The sequence below is a fragment of the Myxocyprinus asiaticus genome, chromosome 12 (genome assembly GCF_019703515.2).
Source record: "Myxocyprinus asiaticus isolate MX2 ecotype Aquarium Trade chromosome 12, UBuf_Myxa_2, whole genome shotgun sequence".
NCBI classification, from domain to species: domain Eukaryota; kingdom Metazoa; phylum Chordata; class Actinopteri; order Cypriniformes; family Catostomidae; genus Myxocyprinus; species Myxocyprinus asiaticus.
The window spans coordinates 34,218,597-34,235,605 of NC_059355.1; the positions used below are offsets into that span (position 1 = coordinate 34,218,597).

Genomic DNA, 17,009 nt, shown 5'->3' on the forward strand with positions numbered 1-17,009 from the left:
TGTACATCATTTGTCTATTCGGTGGGCCTGCTATGCATTGAAAAACAAATTACCATCCTAATGGAATATTATTTTTCTAATATTTGCTTTATCTAGTCTAGTGCTTCTTACAGTATATGCTAAAAATCCTAGATTGCAGGAAATGAAAGGATGAAAATTAGAGTTGTCATAACGCCACAGTTCGCAAGCAAAATAATTACTATGTCATGTCCATCCTTGACATAAAATGAAATGCTGATAAAAACTAGTCCTGAAGATAAATAATTCTCAATCTAATGTCATTGTCTTGTATTGTAGCATTATTGATGATGTTGATACACTCACACTGTGATCGGCTCAATATGATTATGATTTCAAAGAGATTGTTTATGATGCACAACCATCAAAGATGTTCAGGAAGAAGGAAAAACAGAAACAAACAGGGAAGAAGAGACTACAAATTGCTTTTAATGAATCTGGTAGCACAGACAAAGATTCAATATGACCCTTTCACAATTGAAAAGTGTCTAGCCAAGATCAATTTAAATTGTAAACAATAGATGTGATTTTAATGTTGACTAATGGTGACTGTGCATTTTCTTTGTTTTAAAAAGACTTATTGTGCATTGTTTGATGAAGGTATCTATTGTTGCACCATTTTTAGAATCAACCATATGTTGATTCCTCTCTTAATATAAAGAATAAAATAAAAATAATTATTTGCATGATGCCTGAATTCCCTTACAGTCCCAACATTTTCCTATATTTAAAATGTAATAATTGTTGAGCCTCTCTTGGTTAACATCCCACAGCCTCACCAAGCAATAATTAAAACAACAAAAAAAACAAATGCAAAAGCAGCAAAAGAGTATCTGAGTATTTTCTGAGTATCTCCAGTATTTTGAATGAAAACATGGCAAATGAGCTGATTCATAAAATAGTTTGAGCATATTTGTTTTCTGACAAAATCAATCAATGCCCCCCCCAAGCATAATTGTCATATACTTTAAGTACATTAATAATGTGCCAAAAAAGGTGTCCTGGTCTCATTCAGATGTGGGATCACTGTTGTCCTGGACTATCTTGATTTGACTCTTATTTCTTTGGATGCTGTTTTAAAGAAGAAACAAATTTTTTATAAAACAAAATATTTTAAATATTAAACATTTTTTTTAATTGTACCATAATAATCAAATCAGCATTTGTATAGTTTATAAGTATTATTTAAAGGAATAGTTAATAAAAAATAAAAATAAAAATTTAATTGTCATTAATTACTCACCATCATGGCATTCCAAACCTACATGCTGCCATTTGGAATATATGTAATACAAAAGGATATTTTCTGAAGAATTTTTATGCAGACCATGTCTGTCAAACACCAAAAAGGACAAAAAACAACAAAAATAAAGGATCATTCATGTAACTTTTGCGCTATTTTAAAAGTCTTTTGAAGCCATATGATACGTTTATGTGAGGAATAGACAGAAATGTAACAAATTATTCCATGATACTCTTCCCCTCTGCCAAAATTACGAAATCTCATTATTGTCTGCATTCAGACTCAAAAGTGGCACACTGAATATGCGGAATGGAGACTGGGATTTGGGAGCTACAGCAGAGGGGAAGATTTTCAGTGAATAACTGCTTGAATTTGATTCTTTAATGGAGTTTTTTCCTTTTTACAGCTCGACAGTTGTGGTGATTTATAAAAAAAAATTTTTTTTTTTTTTTTTTTTTTTTTTAAAACCCTGCATGAAGACTTTTCAAAAACTTTCAGCTTTTAAAAAATAAAAGAATACCAGTTTAGAACAACATTAGGGTGTGTGGTTGATGGAATTTAAATTTTTGGGTTGAACTATTCTGCCCTGAGCTAAATGCAAAGGCAAAACATAGTTACTAGAAATTTTGTTAAAATTTAGTTGTAACCAAAATTGGGTCTCTTAGAATATGATCTGTACCTTTGCAGACAGGTTTGGTTCAACAATCCTCAGATTCATAGAAAACAGAGTGAGACTATTTAACAATCAACATTTGGCAGGACAATCGCTATTTTCTCAGTTTCACTGTTTGGGCAGTTACAACATTATGGCTTTGTATGGCAATGTTCCTTTAAGGTTTCTCCTCAGTTCCATGGCTAGATGATGAGCAGTACCCCACGATCCCTACCAACTAGTTGAAATACCACCCCACCAAGGAGGGAGTCATTTGAAGCTCACCATTGAGAGTTGTTCAATAAATGCAGTGAATATTAGCATATTCAGTCATTAAAAACCCCAACAGCTCTTAACCTCACCAAAGTGCAACCTATGGTTTTCAGAGGGAATAAAAGAGACTGAAGATCTATATCTCTGCAAAGCAAGCTACGTGCCAGGACCTAATGGAATTTTCCCCCACAGACCTTATGTTATATTGAATTAAAACACACCACAAATCACAAAGGCTCTTTTTGTAATGATCTCAGGAGGATATTGGATATAAATGAGATACATGTCTTGATTTCATTTCCATCTCTACAGATGAGCAGCAAAGCACATCAAAGGGATTAGATCTGGAACTGAAAACCATAGTGCTGCTGGCATTGAATTGTTAGAAGAGTAGTAGGCCCTCACCTCTGAGACCCGATTATCAGATTTTCATAATAATGGGGCATGAGGTATACCTGTGCACAAATCTTATCGGACTAAGCTGCAGCACCTTTGCTCTCTAATAGGCATTGGCTCACAGGCCTGCACTTCTGTGATTTCATGGTCAAAGAGACCGAACACGGCTTGGTTCCCAAGAGACCAAACACAGCAAAGCCACTGCTGTAGCCTCCTCTACCCCTACCTTTATTGCACAAATGTGTTTCTATGGGAATAATTGTCAGACTCTGACCCGAGTCCATTTGTCTTTATTTCCTTGAACCTTATTTTGCAGTGCACTTAAGAGAAGGGGGTCGGGGGGGGGGAGAGAAATAGCCTGCACTCTCAGAGATGGCTCGCTGAACTTTATGGCCCGAAATGATCTCCCTGTTGACACAGGTTTTGAATCATTAAACGGGAATAAAATCAATTAACATGAGAATGCACAATTTAATGTCTGAAAGCACCTTTGGGCAGAAATTGTAGCACTATATATAGAACTGGGCACAAATTACGAATAAGATCTTCAGCATGGAAATAATACCCTTGGAGCCATTTAGAGATAATGCACTGGCCATCTGCACAGCGATTTGTTTTTACCTTGAAAGTAGATCTAGTTATGACCAGTGGGACTGGAAGTGTTTGTTTGTCCTGTTCAAGTCCACAAGTACATGTACAATGTGTTTATATGTAAACAGTGCCCCCAAAACATTTCTGGACACTTAATTTCTGGATGCCACTGCATTAAATTGAAAACATCAATCCAAAGCAAATGATGGTAACTTCACTTCAACCAACTTGTTTTAAAGTCATTTTTATTGGATGTCAGTTTCCCTCAAGTTTTCACAGGTGTCCTAGCAGAGTAACCATAGGTGTAGTTCATCACATTAAAGGGTTAGTTCACCCAAAAATGAAAATTCTCTCATCATTTACTCACCCTCATGCCATCCCAGATGTGAATGACTTTCTTTCTTCTGCTGAACACAAATGAAGACATTCAGAAGAATATCTCAGCTCTGTAGGTCCATACAATGCAAGTAAATGGGCGGCAAAATTTTGAAGCTCCAAAATCCACATAAGGTCAATATAAAAGTACTCCAGACGACTCTGGTGGTTAAATCCATATCTTGTGAAGTGATATGATGAGAAACAGAGGGTGAGACATGATCAATATTTAAGACCTTTTTCCTTCACTTTCTTCTGTTTTTGGTGATTCACATTCTTCGTGCATAATCGCACCCTACTGGGCAGAGAGGAGAATTTATGGCAAACAATTACTTAAATATTGGTCTGTTTCTCACCCACACCTATCATATCATATTAAACACATGGATTTAACCACTGGAGTCATATGGATTATTTTTATGCTGCCTTTATGTGTATTTTGGAGCTTCAAATTTTGGCACCCATTCACTTGCATTGTATGGACCTACAGAGCTGAAATATTCTGCTAAAAATCTTCATTTGTGTTCTGCATAAGAAAGAAAGTAATTCACATCTGGGATGGAATGAGGATGAGTAAATGATGAGAGAATTTTCATTTCTGGGTGAACTATCCCTTTAACTATGGACAAATTCTGCAAGAACATGACAACCAAAAAGTGACAATGCTTTCTCATTTACTTCATTTTATATATCTATTATTTTAGAATTTCAAAACAACTTCTTTGTGAAATGTTTTGCTTGAAATCTGTTTTTGTACTATATTTTTTATTTTTTTTAAATACCACTGGAGTCACGTGACGCCATGCGAGGTCATGATAAGGATGGCAATAAAACATTTACATGCCCACAACAAGCACTGTCCTTCATAAAGTCAATGGAGTGAGTCAGTCATTTGTTGATACTCATGTTGCAGCCGAGTGGACCGACTCACTGAACATTCATTTGACCGTCCGAGGAAGAGGAGCACCTTTTTTGTTTCTTTTTGTGCTGGTTCCGCCTAGCGACTGGAGTCGTTTTGTGTAGCAGCACTCCTTCGGGACAATTTTGTGGATGAATCTACACGTTCTTTATGTTTATCCTGCCTATTGTCTGGAGTTTGTTTTATAGATTATCTTCTGTGTAATTCTGTTTTACAAATTTTGTATAGAAACACCGGACTTGAGCAATCTGACGGCAAATTTGTTGCGGGGGCTCTCGTAGGCATACGTGGACTGTTTGAGTTTAGAGGGATGACGTCGGTTGGCGCTGTTGTGCGCAGGGTTAATGCGCACGTTTTTCTTTTTTCTGTTTGTTTGGTTCAGGGGGAGGCTCTGGGTTTGATTGTTGCACTAATGTGGTCTTTATAATTCTTATTTTTTGACACGCAATCTATTTTTTCTAATATGTCAAAATATTAGTATGAGTGGATTGTCTCTCTCCACATGGAATGTGAGTTGGGGCACCCCATAAAATGAAGGAAGGTTATTTCTCTTCTTAAACGTAAGAAATATGATATAGTGTTTCTTCAAAAAATGCATCTTTCCCCGCAGGAAGTTGAAAAATTTGGGAAGATATGGGGTGGACATGTTTTCTTTAATGCTGGCTCAAGTAAGAGCAGGGGAGTCATTACACTGATAAGTAAACATCTACAATTCAAATGTCTCAAACAGATTAAAGATAAATTAGGAAGAGTCAGTATTGTTTTAGCAGAAATTCAGGAGCAAAGTCTGATTTTGGCTAATATTTACGCACCTAACACTGATGATCAGGGCTTTTTTTATAGATCTTGAAGGGATGTTGCAAGCCGCTGGCACCCCTCATGATATACTATTGGGAGGAGACTTTAATATTTTGACGGACTTAATCCTTGATCATAGTGAAGCAAAAGTGTGTAAGCCACCTAGAGCAACAGTGACGCTTCATAGGATGTGTAAAAATCCTGGTCTTACAGATATTTGTAGACTGTTGAACCCATCTGGTAGGGACTATAAATTTTTTTCATCAGTCCATAAGATGTTTTCTAGAATAGATTTTATTTTTATTTTTTTTTTATATCTTAGTCCCTCATTTCATCTGTTGTTGATTGCTCAATTGGAAACATCTTAGTCTCAGCTCACGCCCTGGTGTGTTTAGAGGTATTGCCACATACGGAGAAAAAGAAATCATATAGTTGATTTAGTTGATAATGTATCACTTTTCAAATCCTGAATTCCAACAAATGTTAAAGGCTGAAATCAATGTTTATATAGAGACCAACTGGCATGGCTTGGGAGGCACTTAAGGCAGTTCTTAGGGGTCGGATCATACAGTATGCCTCATTCACCAAAAAATCCAAAGCATGAGAACTCGTGGAGTTGGAAGGGAATATTAAAAGTGCAGAGCTGAAGCGCCAAATGTCGTCTGATGGCCTCAGAGAATTGACCCAATTGAAATATAGATATAACACTATTTTGTCATGGAAGGTGGAGTTTGGGCTATTCAGGGCAAGACAGTCATACTTTGAGTCGGGGGACAAAGCAGGGAAGCTTCTGGCTAGATATATAAAACAGAAAGTGTCTTTTTCCTACCATTCCCTCAGTGAAATCTGCTGGTGGTGAAATATTTACCTCAGCCATTGATATTAATAAGGCTTTTAAAGAATTCTATCTTGATCTCTATAGTTCCAAGTCTTCCACTACTGATGAAGATATTAGAAACTTTGTGGAACCATTAGAACTCCCTAAACTGACGACTGAGCAAAATATTCTCAGGATACGGAGTTAATTGGTCTAAATCCGAAGCTTTGGCTCTGAAAGCGTACTGCCAGTAACGGCTTTCCAGCCGGGTGCCTTCCAGTGGCCCAAACAGGGCATTAAGTATTTGGGTATTTATTCCCCGCAAATTTGTGTGATTTAGTTAGAGTTAATTTTGACCCTTTAATAAAAAGGTTTGAGCAATGTGGACAGGCGGGCTTCATTACATTTATCTATGATTGGGAAGGTTAATTTTATTAAAATGAATTATATTCCAAAATTCAACTACCTACTACAGTCTCTCCCCACTGAAGTTCCCCTCTTTTATTTGAAATAAAATGATAGTATAGCTAAATCCTTTATCTGGAATGGTAAACATCTATGGATGCATTTTAATAAGTTACACAGGCCAACTGACAAAGGTGGGTTAGGTCTCCCAAGGTTTTGTTTAAGTATTATGCTTTTGGTCTCAGACATTTGGCTCATTGGTCGCTTCCACCTGAGAGAGCCCCTCCCTGGCTCTTTATTGAACAGGAGGTCCTTGCCCCTATCTTGCCATTGCAAAGTCTTTTTACCTAGCTGCCCGGAGAAGTAAAGACACGTCCCGTTATCTCGCACATGCATTTAGTGTGGACATAAGTTTCCTGCGTGTTTAGTTCGGACATTTACCTGAACATTGCCGCAAGTATTTGGTTAAACACTAAATTGTGCATTAACAAGTCCCCTTTCCGCTGGACAGAATGGATTGAGAAGGAAGTTGCTACACTGGGTGACCTGTATGAAAATGGACCATTGAGATCCTTTGAAAATATTATACAGTGGTTTGGGATTCCCAGATCTCAAATCTTCAGGTATTTACAGCTGTGCCATCTACTTTGTACCACCTTTGGGTGTAGTACGCAGTCCCCTAAAGCGGCAGACACTCTTGAGATGGTGCTTGCTGCTTTTGGAAAGGGTCACGAGGCTTCAGCGTACTATTCCTGGCTAGTTCAGAGTTTAGTGGATGGGGTTTTAACATCTCTTAAGTTATGGGAGAAAGACTTGAATTTAGTATTGGAGGATGAAGAATGGGGTAGGATTTTTAAAAATGTCAAGTCTATGTCTAGAGATGCAAGGGTGCACCTCATTCAATTTAAGATTCTGCATAGTTTTTTATTGGACTCCCTCTAGATTGTATAGGCTTGGCCTTAAAGACACACCTACTTGCCGGTGATGCCATTTGGAGGATGGGGACATAGCCCATGTTTTTTGGTTCTGTACTAAGATTCAAGAGTTTTGGTCGAGGGTTCAGAGTTATGTCTGTGAGGTCTTGAGCACTCAGATTTTATTCTGCCCCAGACTTTGTATTCTGGGTGATGGGGCGGGTATTAACGTAGGGAACAAACACATAATAAAAAACTGGGTCCTTACCAGCGTGATGATCGGCAGGAAGGTGATTCTTGGGGGATGGAAGTCGGCTGGTGTGCCCTCATTTCATGAGTAATGCACCGAGCTGGGCAGAGTGGCAGCTTTTGAAAAGATGCCGCATAGACGGCTGGGCAGTTTGGGTGCTTACGGCAAGAAGTGGGGCACTTATTTGGCCTTCCTAAAGGGTTGCCAGGGAAGAACAGTGGAGAGGGACAGTTTGGGTTATATATTTGTAATTCATTAATATGTGGAACCCTTTTTCTTTTTTGTTGGTTAATTTTTATGTCTTTATGTCATCGAGTATTTTCTTTGGACAGTCTGTTTATAGTGGGGGGGCATTTACATTTACATTTATTCATTTGGCAGACACTTTTATCCAAAGCGACTTACAAGAGAGGAAAACATAAGCGAATCATCTTAGGAGACAGTGGTATGAAAAGTGCTGTATTAAAGTATCACTAGAAAGTGAAAGTCCGGGAAAGTGTTTTGGTGCCTCTTTGTGTTGGTACAACAAGGCGACGTTCCTTAGCCGACCGCAGATTTCTAGTGGGCGCATAGCTCTGCATAAATGATTTTAGGTATGCTGGAGCAGACCCAGTAACTGTTCTGTATGCCAGCATCAGAGCCTTGAATTTGATACGTGCATCAACCGATAGCCAGTGGAGAGAGACAAGGAGTAGTGTAACATGTGCTCTCTTTGGTTCATTAAAGACCAGACGTGCTGCTGCATTCTGGATCATTAAAAATGCATATATTGATAAAAGTTGATTCCGTGTTTTCATGTGCTGTTTGTTATTTTGAGTATGGAATCAATAAATTGTAAGTGATAAAAAAAATATATATATATATATATATATATATATATATATATATATATATATATAAAAAAAAAAAAAAAAAAAAAAAAACATACATTTTTAAGTGTGGCTTAAGCATCCAAATACTTTTTGTGGTCACTGTGTGTATATATATATATATATATATATATATATATATATATATATATATATATATATATATAAAATATATATAAAATGTATAAAGTGTGTCTATAAAACGACGCCGAAGGAGACAGAAGGAAGCTGAATTTAAGGTTTAACCTAGGATGTTTTGAGACAAAGACTGCTTGTCCTCACTTCTGTTGCAAAATACTCACAGCAGCACTGAGAGCTTGTTCAAGATCAGCAATAATATCCTCCTCATCCTCCAGGCCCACAGACAGACGAATAAGTGTATCACTGATGCCCAGCTCCTTCCTTTCATTCTCACTCACTGAAGCATGAGTCATTATTGCTCTGGAAAAGAATGCACCAAAAGATAGAAAGTGCACCATGGGAAATGGAATGTGAATGAGATATTCCCCCCAAATTAGGTTATTGAACCCCTCGATTCATCGATTGATTGAAATCTGTGTTCCAGGATAAATTATGGTAACGCTTGTCATGGAAAGAAACAAAACAAGAATGACTTAGTGACCGATAATTGACAGTTCAGAGTTCTGAAATACACTACTGAGATTCTAGTGAATTACTTTTGACTGATTTTTTCTGACCACAAGTCATCTAAATCTGTCATTATGCTCTTTAATAAACCATCTGTTTATATGGAGTGCCTCGATCTTTGTATTTACATTGAAGTCCAACTGATATAGCCTAAAGATATGTTCCATTCTTTCCAGTTGAAAAACAATCTACATTGACGCAACCTGGTTAGACAACAGAAGTGTAGTTTTTGCAATTTTTCACTACAACGTTGAAGAACTCACGCCCCCTTGCGGTCATAAGAAATCAATCCCTCTTAGATTTAGACTTTTGTGTTGAGATTGTATTGAGGAAGTGATGTATTTTTTAGGACTCACAGATAAAAACACACTAATAACAACCATGAATACTTGCACACATACACTTTACAACCAAACAAGAAAACTAGTAAATAGTATACTTAAAGGGATAAGTTCACCCAAAAAAAAAAATTTTCATCATTTACTCACGCTCATGCCATACCAGATGTGTGACTTGCTTTCTTCTGCTAAACACAAATTAAGATTTTTAGAAGAATACCTCAGCTCTGTAGGTCCATACAATGCAAGTGAATGATGGCCAGAAATCTGAAGCTCCAAAAAGGACATAAAGGCAGCCTAAAAGTAATCCATAACTCCAGTGGTTAAATCCATATCTTCTGAAGCGATATGATAGGTGTGGGTGAGAAACAGATCCATCAGTATAAGTCCTTATACACTATACTATGAATTCTACTCCTTGCCCAGTAGGTTGGCAATATGCATGAAGAATGTGAATAGCCAAAAACAAAAGAAGAAGTAAAAGTGGAAATAATAGTGTTAAAAAAAACGTAAAAATGTATCTGTTTCTCACCCATAGTTATCATATCGCTTAAGATAACCACTGGAGATATGGATTACATTTATGCTGCCTTTATGTGCTTTTTGGAGCTTCAAAGTCCTGGTCACTATTCACTTGCATTGTGAGGACCTAATGAGCTGAGATATTTTTCTTAATCTTTGTGTTATGCAGAAGAAAGAAAATCGTACACATCTGGGATGGCATGAGGTTGAGTAAATGAGAGAATTTTAATTTTGGGGTGAAATATCTCTTTAATGTGTCTTGTTGGCTAAATTTTCACCAAATTCCCAACAGGCACAAATGCACATACATTTCTTGTTACGTTCAAATGTTGAGGAATTCAGATTATTCTAAATGAGGGAGTGCATTGCTGCTGTTAGCAATTAGCATAATTCACGCCCAAACCATCTCCAAATAAGGCCTCACACAGCACTCTCTAAAGAGAACAGCAAGATTAAGCCAAATATACAAATGTTATATAGGCCTAGACAAAGTGTGATCATATTTCAAAGCACATAATTTTTGTTACTCTGAAATAAGACTAATTGTAGGGCTACACTTAGTTATACAATTGTTACTGATAAAATATATCTAAAGGTCACCAAGAACTTGTGAAGTGGTTTGAGTTGGTTTTAATTTTCACACTCTAGAGTAACTCACACATACGTGCATGTGCACAGTTAGTGAATGAGAACCACTGTTATTACTTCTAGTACAAATATTAGTAAAATGACACTAAAATGACAAAGGACAGTAGTGCATTTAATACTTACGGGTGCTCAGCTAGACTCTCGTAACCACCTAGACTTTCAGCAAGTGCAAACAACTGTAATGCAGAGCACAACATAGATTATTTTAACAAAATCAGTCTCTCTTTCAAACAACATGTCACTGATCTGCCTTGAAGACTAAATTACCTTTAGATTGCTAAGGAAAGCTGTGGCGTGCTCAAGTTTTCCTTTGATGTAGAAGCTGATCATCCCAGGACAGCCTGTGCACTGTCTCTTTGTTAGCTCATGTTGAGGGTGTGATGGAAGACCTGACAGAGAAAAAGAGCTAAGTCAATCAAGTCTGGTTCAGAATCTCAATTCTGAAGAATACGGTTCAAGAATGCTCCCTAGTGGTAGTATACTGCTCAAGCACTGGTACAGGTTTTAATATCACACAGTACTATGTATTTGTTGGAATGTTTACATACTTTCTCATTAATTGTTAAATTGATAGGGGTTTTGCGGCAATTATTAATTGTTACTTAAAGTCATGATAATGGCTCTATCATAGACACCTGGGAAGATGACTTTGTCCACCCGTGGGTCGGCCTCCAGAAACTGTGCCGCAGCCAGTGCATTCTTAAAGTGCTGCTTCATTCTTAAGTGAAGTGTCTTCAGACCTCGATTGCACATATAGCAGTCAAATGGAGATGGCACAGCTCCAAGGGCTGAAATAAAAAGAGAAAAAGAAAACTGAAAATAAAACTTAAAACTTCCTCAAACAGTTTTTATAACATACTTCTGCTCTGTTGTTGATTCCAGCTTGAGATTGTGAAAAAAAAAAAAAAAAGGCATTTTATTTCCTCTGGCTTTGCATTTTGAAAATCACTTGAAGGCTTAAGGAAATTTTACATTCCGGTTCAGCAATGAGTGTACAGGTTATGACAATAAGGACATTTTACCAACGGAGTTTAGAACAGGATATTACGTTCAATTGAAAAGTAGTAACTTCTTTTCAAGTGAATGAAAGGCATTTTTATGTCTTGCAAAAGACCTCCAACAGGTCATACATAAAATAGAGAACTTAATACTTGCTAGAATTCCTTGTTTGTTAAGTTACAGCGGTCAACATAAGGCCTGTTTTTAAGTTAAAACAAATATATTTTCTGCATAGTCCTTTGCATTATAAATTAGAACTGAACCTTTAACAATCTTTTGTTATAGGCTCAGTCGCCTATGATTCCTTGGCCTTGCAATTACCCGATTAAAAAAAATAAACAAGAGCGATCTGGTTCTGACACATAAACAGACATGCTTTTCGTGCATATTAAGGTTTAGGGGCCTCCTGAGATCCTGAGGTCTTTGTGGCACCCAAAAGACAGCAGATAGTTCTATAACAGCAAATAATATGACAAAAATAAAAAAGTATTTGAGGAATCCATTTATTTTAAATTCTATATTATGTAACACTTTTTAAATGCCTTGAGATAGTCTGTTGCCAAAGAAAAAAAATTCAAAGCTATAAAAAAGCCACCTTGTTGCAAGACAAATGTGTCTACAAAAAAATATTTTTATTAGAGCCGTCTATTAATTTGGCATTACTTCAAAGGGTCATAAACTTTTCCATTGATATCACATGCAATAAACCTCTTAAGAAATACAAATTTTACAGCCCTTTTGATATCAAGTCTCAGAGTTTGACCTCCTTTCATTAATTCAGTCAGCCACAGAGCAGCTGTTTGCATGTAAAAAAAAAAAAAATAAATAAATAAAAATAAAAAAAAAATATGAGGATGTTATTGGCAAGATTATTTTACTTAAACCTGAAAGGTTTCGATGTAGATTTAGACCATGTGATTTAGTAGTGCCTTACCATTCTGCAAAAATGTCAGTCGTTCATAGAGGTCTTCACGGTTGACAGAAATCAGCCCCATGACAACATCGCTGTGACCTAGAATTACATTTATACTTTAAATTTCATCTACTTTATCTTAAATAAAAGGATCACCTATTTTGTCATTTGTGTTTTTACCATTCATGTATTTTGTTGCGGAGTACATGCAGATGTCCGCTCCAAGAGCCAGGGGGCGCTGTTAAGGTAAAACATTTTTAAATATTTTTAAAGGGTTAGTTCACCCAAAAATTAAAATTCTCTCATCATTTACAAACACTTATGCCATTCTAGATGGATATGATTTTCTTTCTTCTGCAGAACAAAAATGAAGACCTTTAGAAGAATATTTCAGCTCTGTAGGTCCATAAAATGCAAGTGAATGGTGACCAAAACTTTGAAGCTCCAAAAAGCACATAAAGGCAGCATAAAGATAATCCATATGACTCCAGTGGTTTAATCCATGTCTTCTGAAGCAATTCAACTGATTCAGGGTGAGAACCGATTTTACAAAATATTACTTATTTTTTACTATAAATCTTGACAGTATTCTCCTTGGCAATCATGATTTCAAGCTCAATTACACTTCCTAGTGCCATCTAGCATTCTGTTTATGCGTCAAGCACTAGGGAGTGCAATCAAGCTTGAAATCATGATCGTGCCTTGCAACTGTAATGACAATATATACAGTGAAAGAGGAGTTTCATTTTGGGTCTTTTCTCACCCAAAACCGCTTTGGTAGTTTCAGAAGAAATGGATTAAACCACTGGAGTCGTTTAGATTACTTTTATGCTGCCTTTATGTGCTTTCTGGAGCTTCAAAGTTTTGGTCATCATTCACTTGCATCGTATGGACCTACTGAGCAGAAATATTCTTCTAAAAAAAAATGTTTGTGTTCAGCAGTAGAAAGAAAGTCATACACATCTGGGATGGCATGAGGGGGAGTAAATGATGAAAGAATTTTAATTTTTGGGTGAACTATTTCTTTAAATCAATATCTAATTTCTAAAGTGTAATTCCATCCCTGCTATTGGATCATTTGATTAAATTAAACAAGCGCCATGTTCCAACCCAATCTCATGAACATTTTTACATAATTTACGAGTTGGCTATTTCGTATGGTCTTCGTATGGTATTCGATGTTGTCCGAATAAACTCGTAAGATTTCATCATGTGCAAATTCCTGGATGCCTAATGCAGAAGGGTGAGTTCAATGCATGAGGCGTTAAGGACATACTTATTAATATTATGCCCTTACCCAAACCCCTTATCTAAACTTAACCAATCAGTAGAGTGTGTAAACATGATAGGAAGCTGTTGTGTGTGACAGAAGCAAGTAATTGTAGCATTTTGATGGAAACGATGTCCAGCAACGTCATTGGCTGTAGTGAAAGTCGTAGGAATTCAAATGAGTGCAGTCGCACGATATCATACGAATTAGCCAAATTTAGAAAAGTCGTACGAATCCTGACGATTTCACCATGAGAGTGTGTTGTGTGTTCAGTGTTTATTAAAATGCCCTTATTTAGTGTTTAAAAATAAAGTTTGTTCCCAAGTCCAACCAAAAGTACAATGCACAAAAGTCATATTGCCAAGTATTAGAATACATGGGTAAGGTATAAATACATGGGTAAGTATTAGCTATAAAAATACATTTATATGTTTATACCTGGAAGTAGGCCGACATGAAAGTGTTGTCCACAACAACTATTGTGTCCTTGTTGTGCTCATGGACAATGTCTGCACAGGCCTGAATGTCCACTACCTTCATAGTAGGGTTTGTGGGAGTTTCAATCCAAACCATCTGCAAAAATAGGTAAAATACAATATTTAGTATCCAATTTACTTAATTACATAGTGCCTTCTTAGTGTTTTTCCAGGTTTAATCCTGCAATTAAATATTTCCCCGTCATCTCACCATCCTATGTTACAAGTCTAGAAAATTGAACACTTCTAAACTTGATTGTATTCTTTGAAAAACCTGTTTTCTTTAGTTAAAACTCCAAGGCCATGTGTACCTTTGTATTTGGTTTTAGTGCTGCCTTTAGCACCTCAAGCTTTGTGAGGTCAGCAAAAGAGATATCAAGACCAACTTCTGCAGCTATTTTTCTGAAATAGCGGTTCGTTCCTGGTGAAGAAAAAAAAAAAAAAAAAAAGTGACAAACATTCAGTATCACTCCCAGCTAAATGGCCTGTACTTTATTTTTTAAGCACGATAGTGTCATTGATTCAACTATTATTGGGAGCAATCACTCACCTCCATAAACATCATTCATTGACAGAATTCCATCTCCAGTCTTAAAAAGATGTGTGATGGTCAAAGAAGCAGCCAACCCAGAGGCAACAGCAAGGCCTATTAAGACAGACAGCTTTAAGTTTATGACACTGACATATGTACATATGGCTTATAAAATCAGATTTGTGTATTGCTGATTGATTTTGTCTCACAGTATTGTGCACCATCCAAAGCAGCAACCGCTCTTTCAAGACAGTTTCGTGTGGGATTTCCACTCCTGCTGTACTCGAAACCCTGGCAGATAAAATCAGAAAATATCGTGAAACACAAAATACTGTGCATGAATCAGTACAAATATCAGAGTGATAAAAAAAACAAAACATCAATCTGATATCAAAATTCATTGAATTTTTTGGTTAAATATAATTTAAAAAAATACACACTTTTTATAATAAGTTTGTGGAGTTTATTAAAGTAGGGTGTTATTATTAGGGTGTAGGAGTAGAAAGAACACATATATATTAGCCTAAATGTATAACTAAGAGTTATACATTTTGGAGGGGCCTGGGTAGCTCAGCGAGTATTTACGCTGACTACCACCCCTGGAGTCACGAGTTCGAATCCAGGGAGTGCTGAGTGACTCCAACCAGGTCTCCTAAGCAACCAAATTGGCCTGGTTGCTAGGGAGGGTAGAGTCACATGGGGTAACCTCCTCGTGGTCACGATTAATTGGTTCTCGCTCTCAATGGGGCGCGTGGTAAGTTGTGCGTGGATCGCGGAGAATAGCATGAGCCTCCACATGCTGTGAGTCTCCACGGTGTCATGCACAGTGAACCACGTGATAAGATGTGCAGATTGACAGTCTCAGAAGTGGAGGCAACTGCGCCACCACAAGGACCTAGTTAGTAGTGGGAATTGGGCATTCCAAAATTGGGGGGAAAAGGGGATAAAAAAAATAAATAAATCATACATTTTACATTTCATAAAATTCCATTAAATGTTTAACAAAATTGAATAAAACTTAATATTTAGTATTGATTTTATTAAAGATTACTCAACTCAGTTTGATGGAATTTTGTTATGAAACTGAAATGCGTAAATCTTACAATTATTTTTTGAGTGTACATAGGCGGGCTTGTGCTTTTATCTTAACATCTGGCAGTTCTCACGGCTGATGTAACCTGTAACTCGAGCATTTTACTCGACCTAAAGGAGTGGTGGTTTAAAAATTAAAAAGTTTATTTGGTAAATGTTGAGTTTATTATATTGACAATATGCGATGTATAAACAAAGTCCCCCAGGGATCTAAAAAAAAAAAAAATCTAGATTTTTTTTTTTTTTTTAGAAATAAAGTAGCTACATTAAGCTAAACAGTTTCTACACGAGTGTCTTGATGAGATGAAGCCTCATTTTACTTTGTGCTTAGTCACCATGACAGACCTACATAAATCTGACAACAATGATTAACAACTTTAACTCAATATCTGTTGGTCATTAAAGGAATTACCCTTGGTATAATCTATAAATATGCACCATTTAATTTTTATTTCATACTAAAAGTCCTGTGATCGTTTATTTCCACTGAAAACGATCTATTAAACCGATACTGAAGTGAGAAGGCTAATCACAGAAACAGTCGCGTGCTCTGTTGTCACTCATTCGGTTCATATCCACATCAGCTCTCAGTCTATCAACAACGGATTTAAAACATAATAACTTTTAACGTATTTGCCATTTCAAGCCCTTTCCAAATGTCCAAATGACCTACCGCATGTTTTCCGGGACTATGTTGTTTAAAAGTGGTCGACAATGAAATTGGAGGCACTACGGCCATAGAGTTCCATTGCTCCGGTTCCGAACCAACATGGATCGCATCTGTGGCGAATGACTTGAACTCATGTAGAAAGCCGGCTGAGCTGTCGTTCTGCATGTGTGAAGCCATGCCTAGTCCGGATGTGCCTGCTTATGAGATACCAGGTCCCTGAGATCACAGAAGAGTGAACCGCTCTCTCTCTTACGAAAAACGGTTTACATTAAACAGGAAGGTATGATGACAACGAAACCCCACTTCTACGCCAATCACTGTATGTGTAGTGTAAGGGAATGGAGTGATTGGCGATTACGCAGGGGCGTAGTGTGCCACGTG

At 36.9% G+C, this 17,009-nt stretch overlaps 1 protein-coding gene across 2 annotated transcripts; it reads right to left on the minus strand.

Moving 5' to 3' along the window:
- Window positions 1-426: 426 nt before the first annotated feature.
- Window positions 427-16,930, minus strand: LOC127448718 (cystathionine gamma-lyase-like). 2 transcript variants are annotated; one of them, XR_007898575.1, is made up of 13 exons: window positions 16,632-16,930; window positions 15,076-15,157; window positions 14,885-14,980; window positions 14,646-14,755; window positions 14,297-14,431; window positions 12,769-12,826; window positions 12,610-12,687; window positions 11,312-11,464; window positions 10,944-11,065; window positions 10,800-10,852; window positions 8,823-8,961; window positions 7,670-7,844; window positions 427-1,089 (listed from the first exon to the last, which is right to left on the minus strand). XR_007898575.1 is itself a non-coding variant. In XM_051711473.1 (12 exons), the coding sequence occupies exons 1-12, from the start codon at window positions 16,803-16,805 to the stop codon at window positions 1,075-1,077; spliced, it is 1,215 nt and encodes a 404-aa protein (XP_051567433.1). In that variant the 5' UTR covers window positions 16,806-16,923; the 3' UTR covers window positions 427-1,074. The 2 variants fall into 2 exon arrangements, 1 of the variants encoding a protein (XP_051567433.1); XM_051711473.1 differs by lacking the exon at window positions 7,670-7,844 and having other exon boundaries at window positions 16,632-16,923.
- Between the last annotated feature and the right edge of the window lie 79 nt (window positions 16,931-17,009).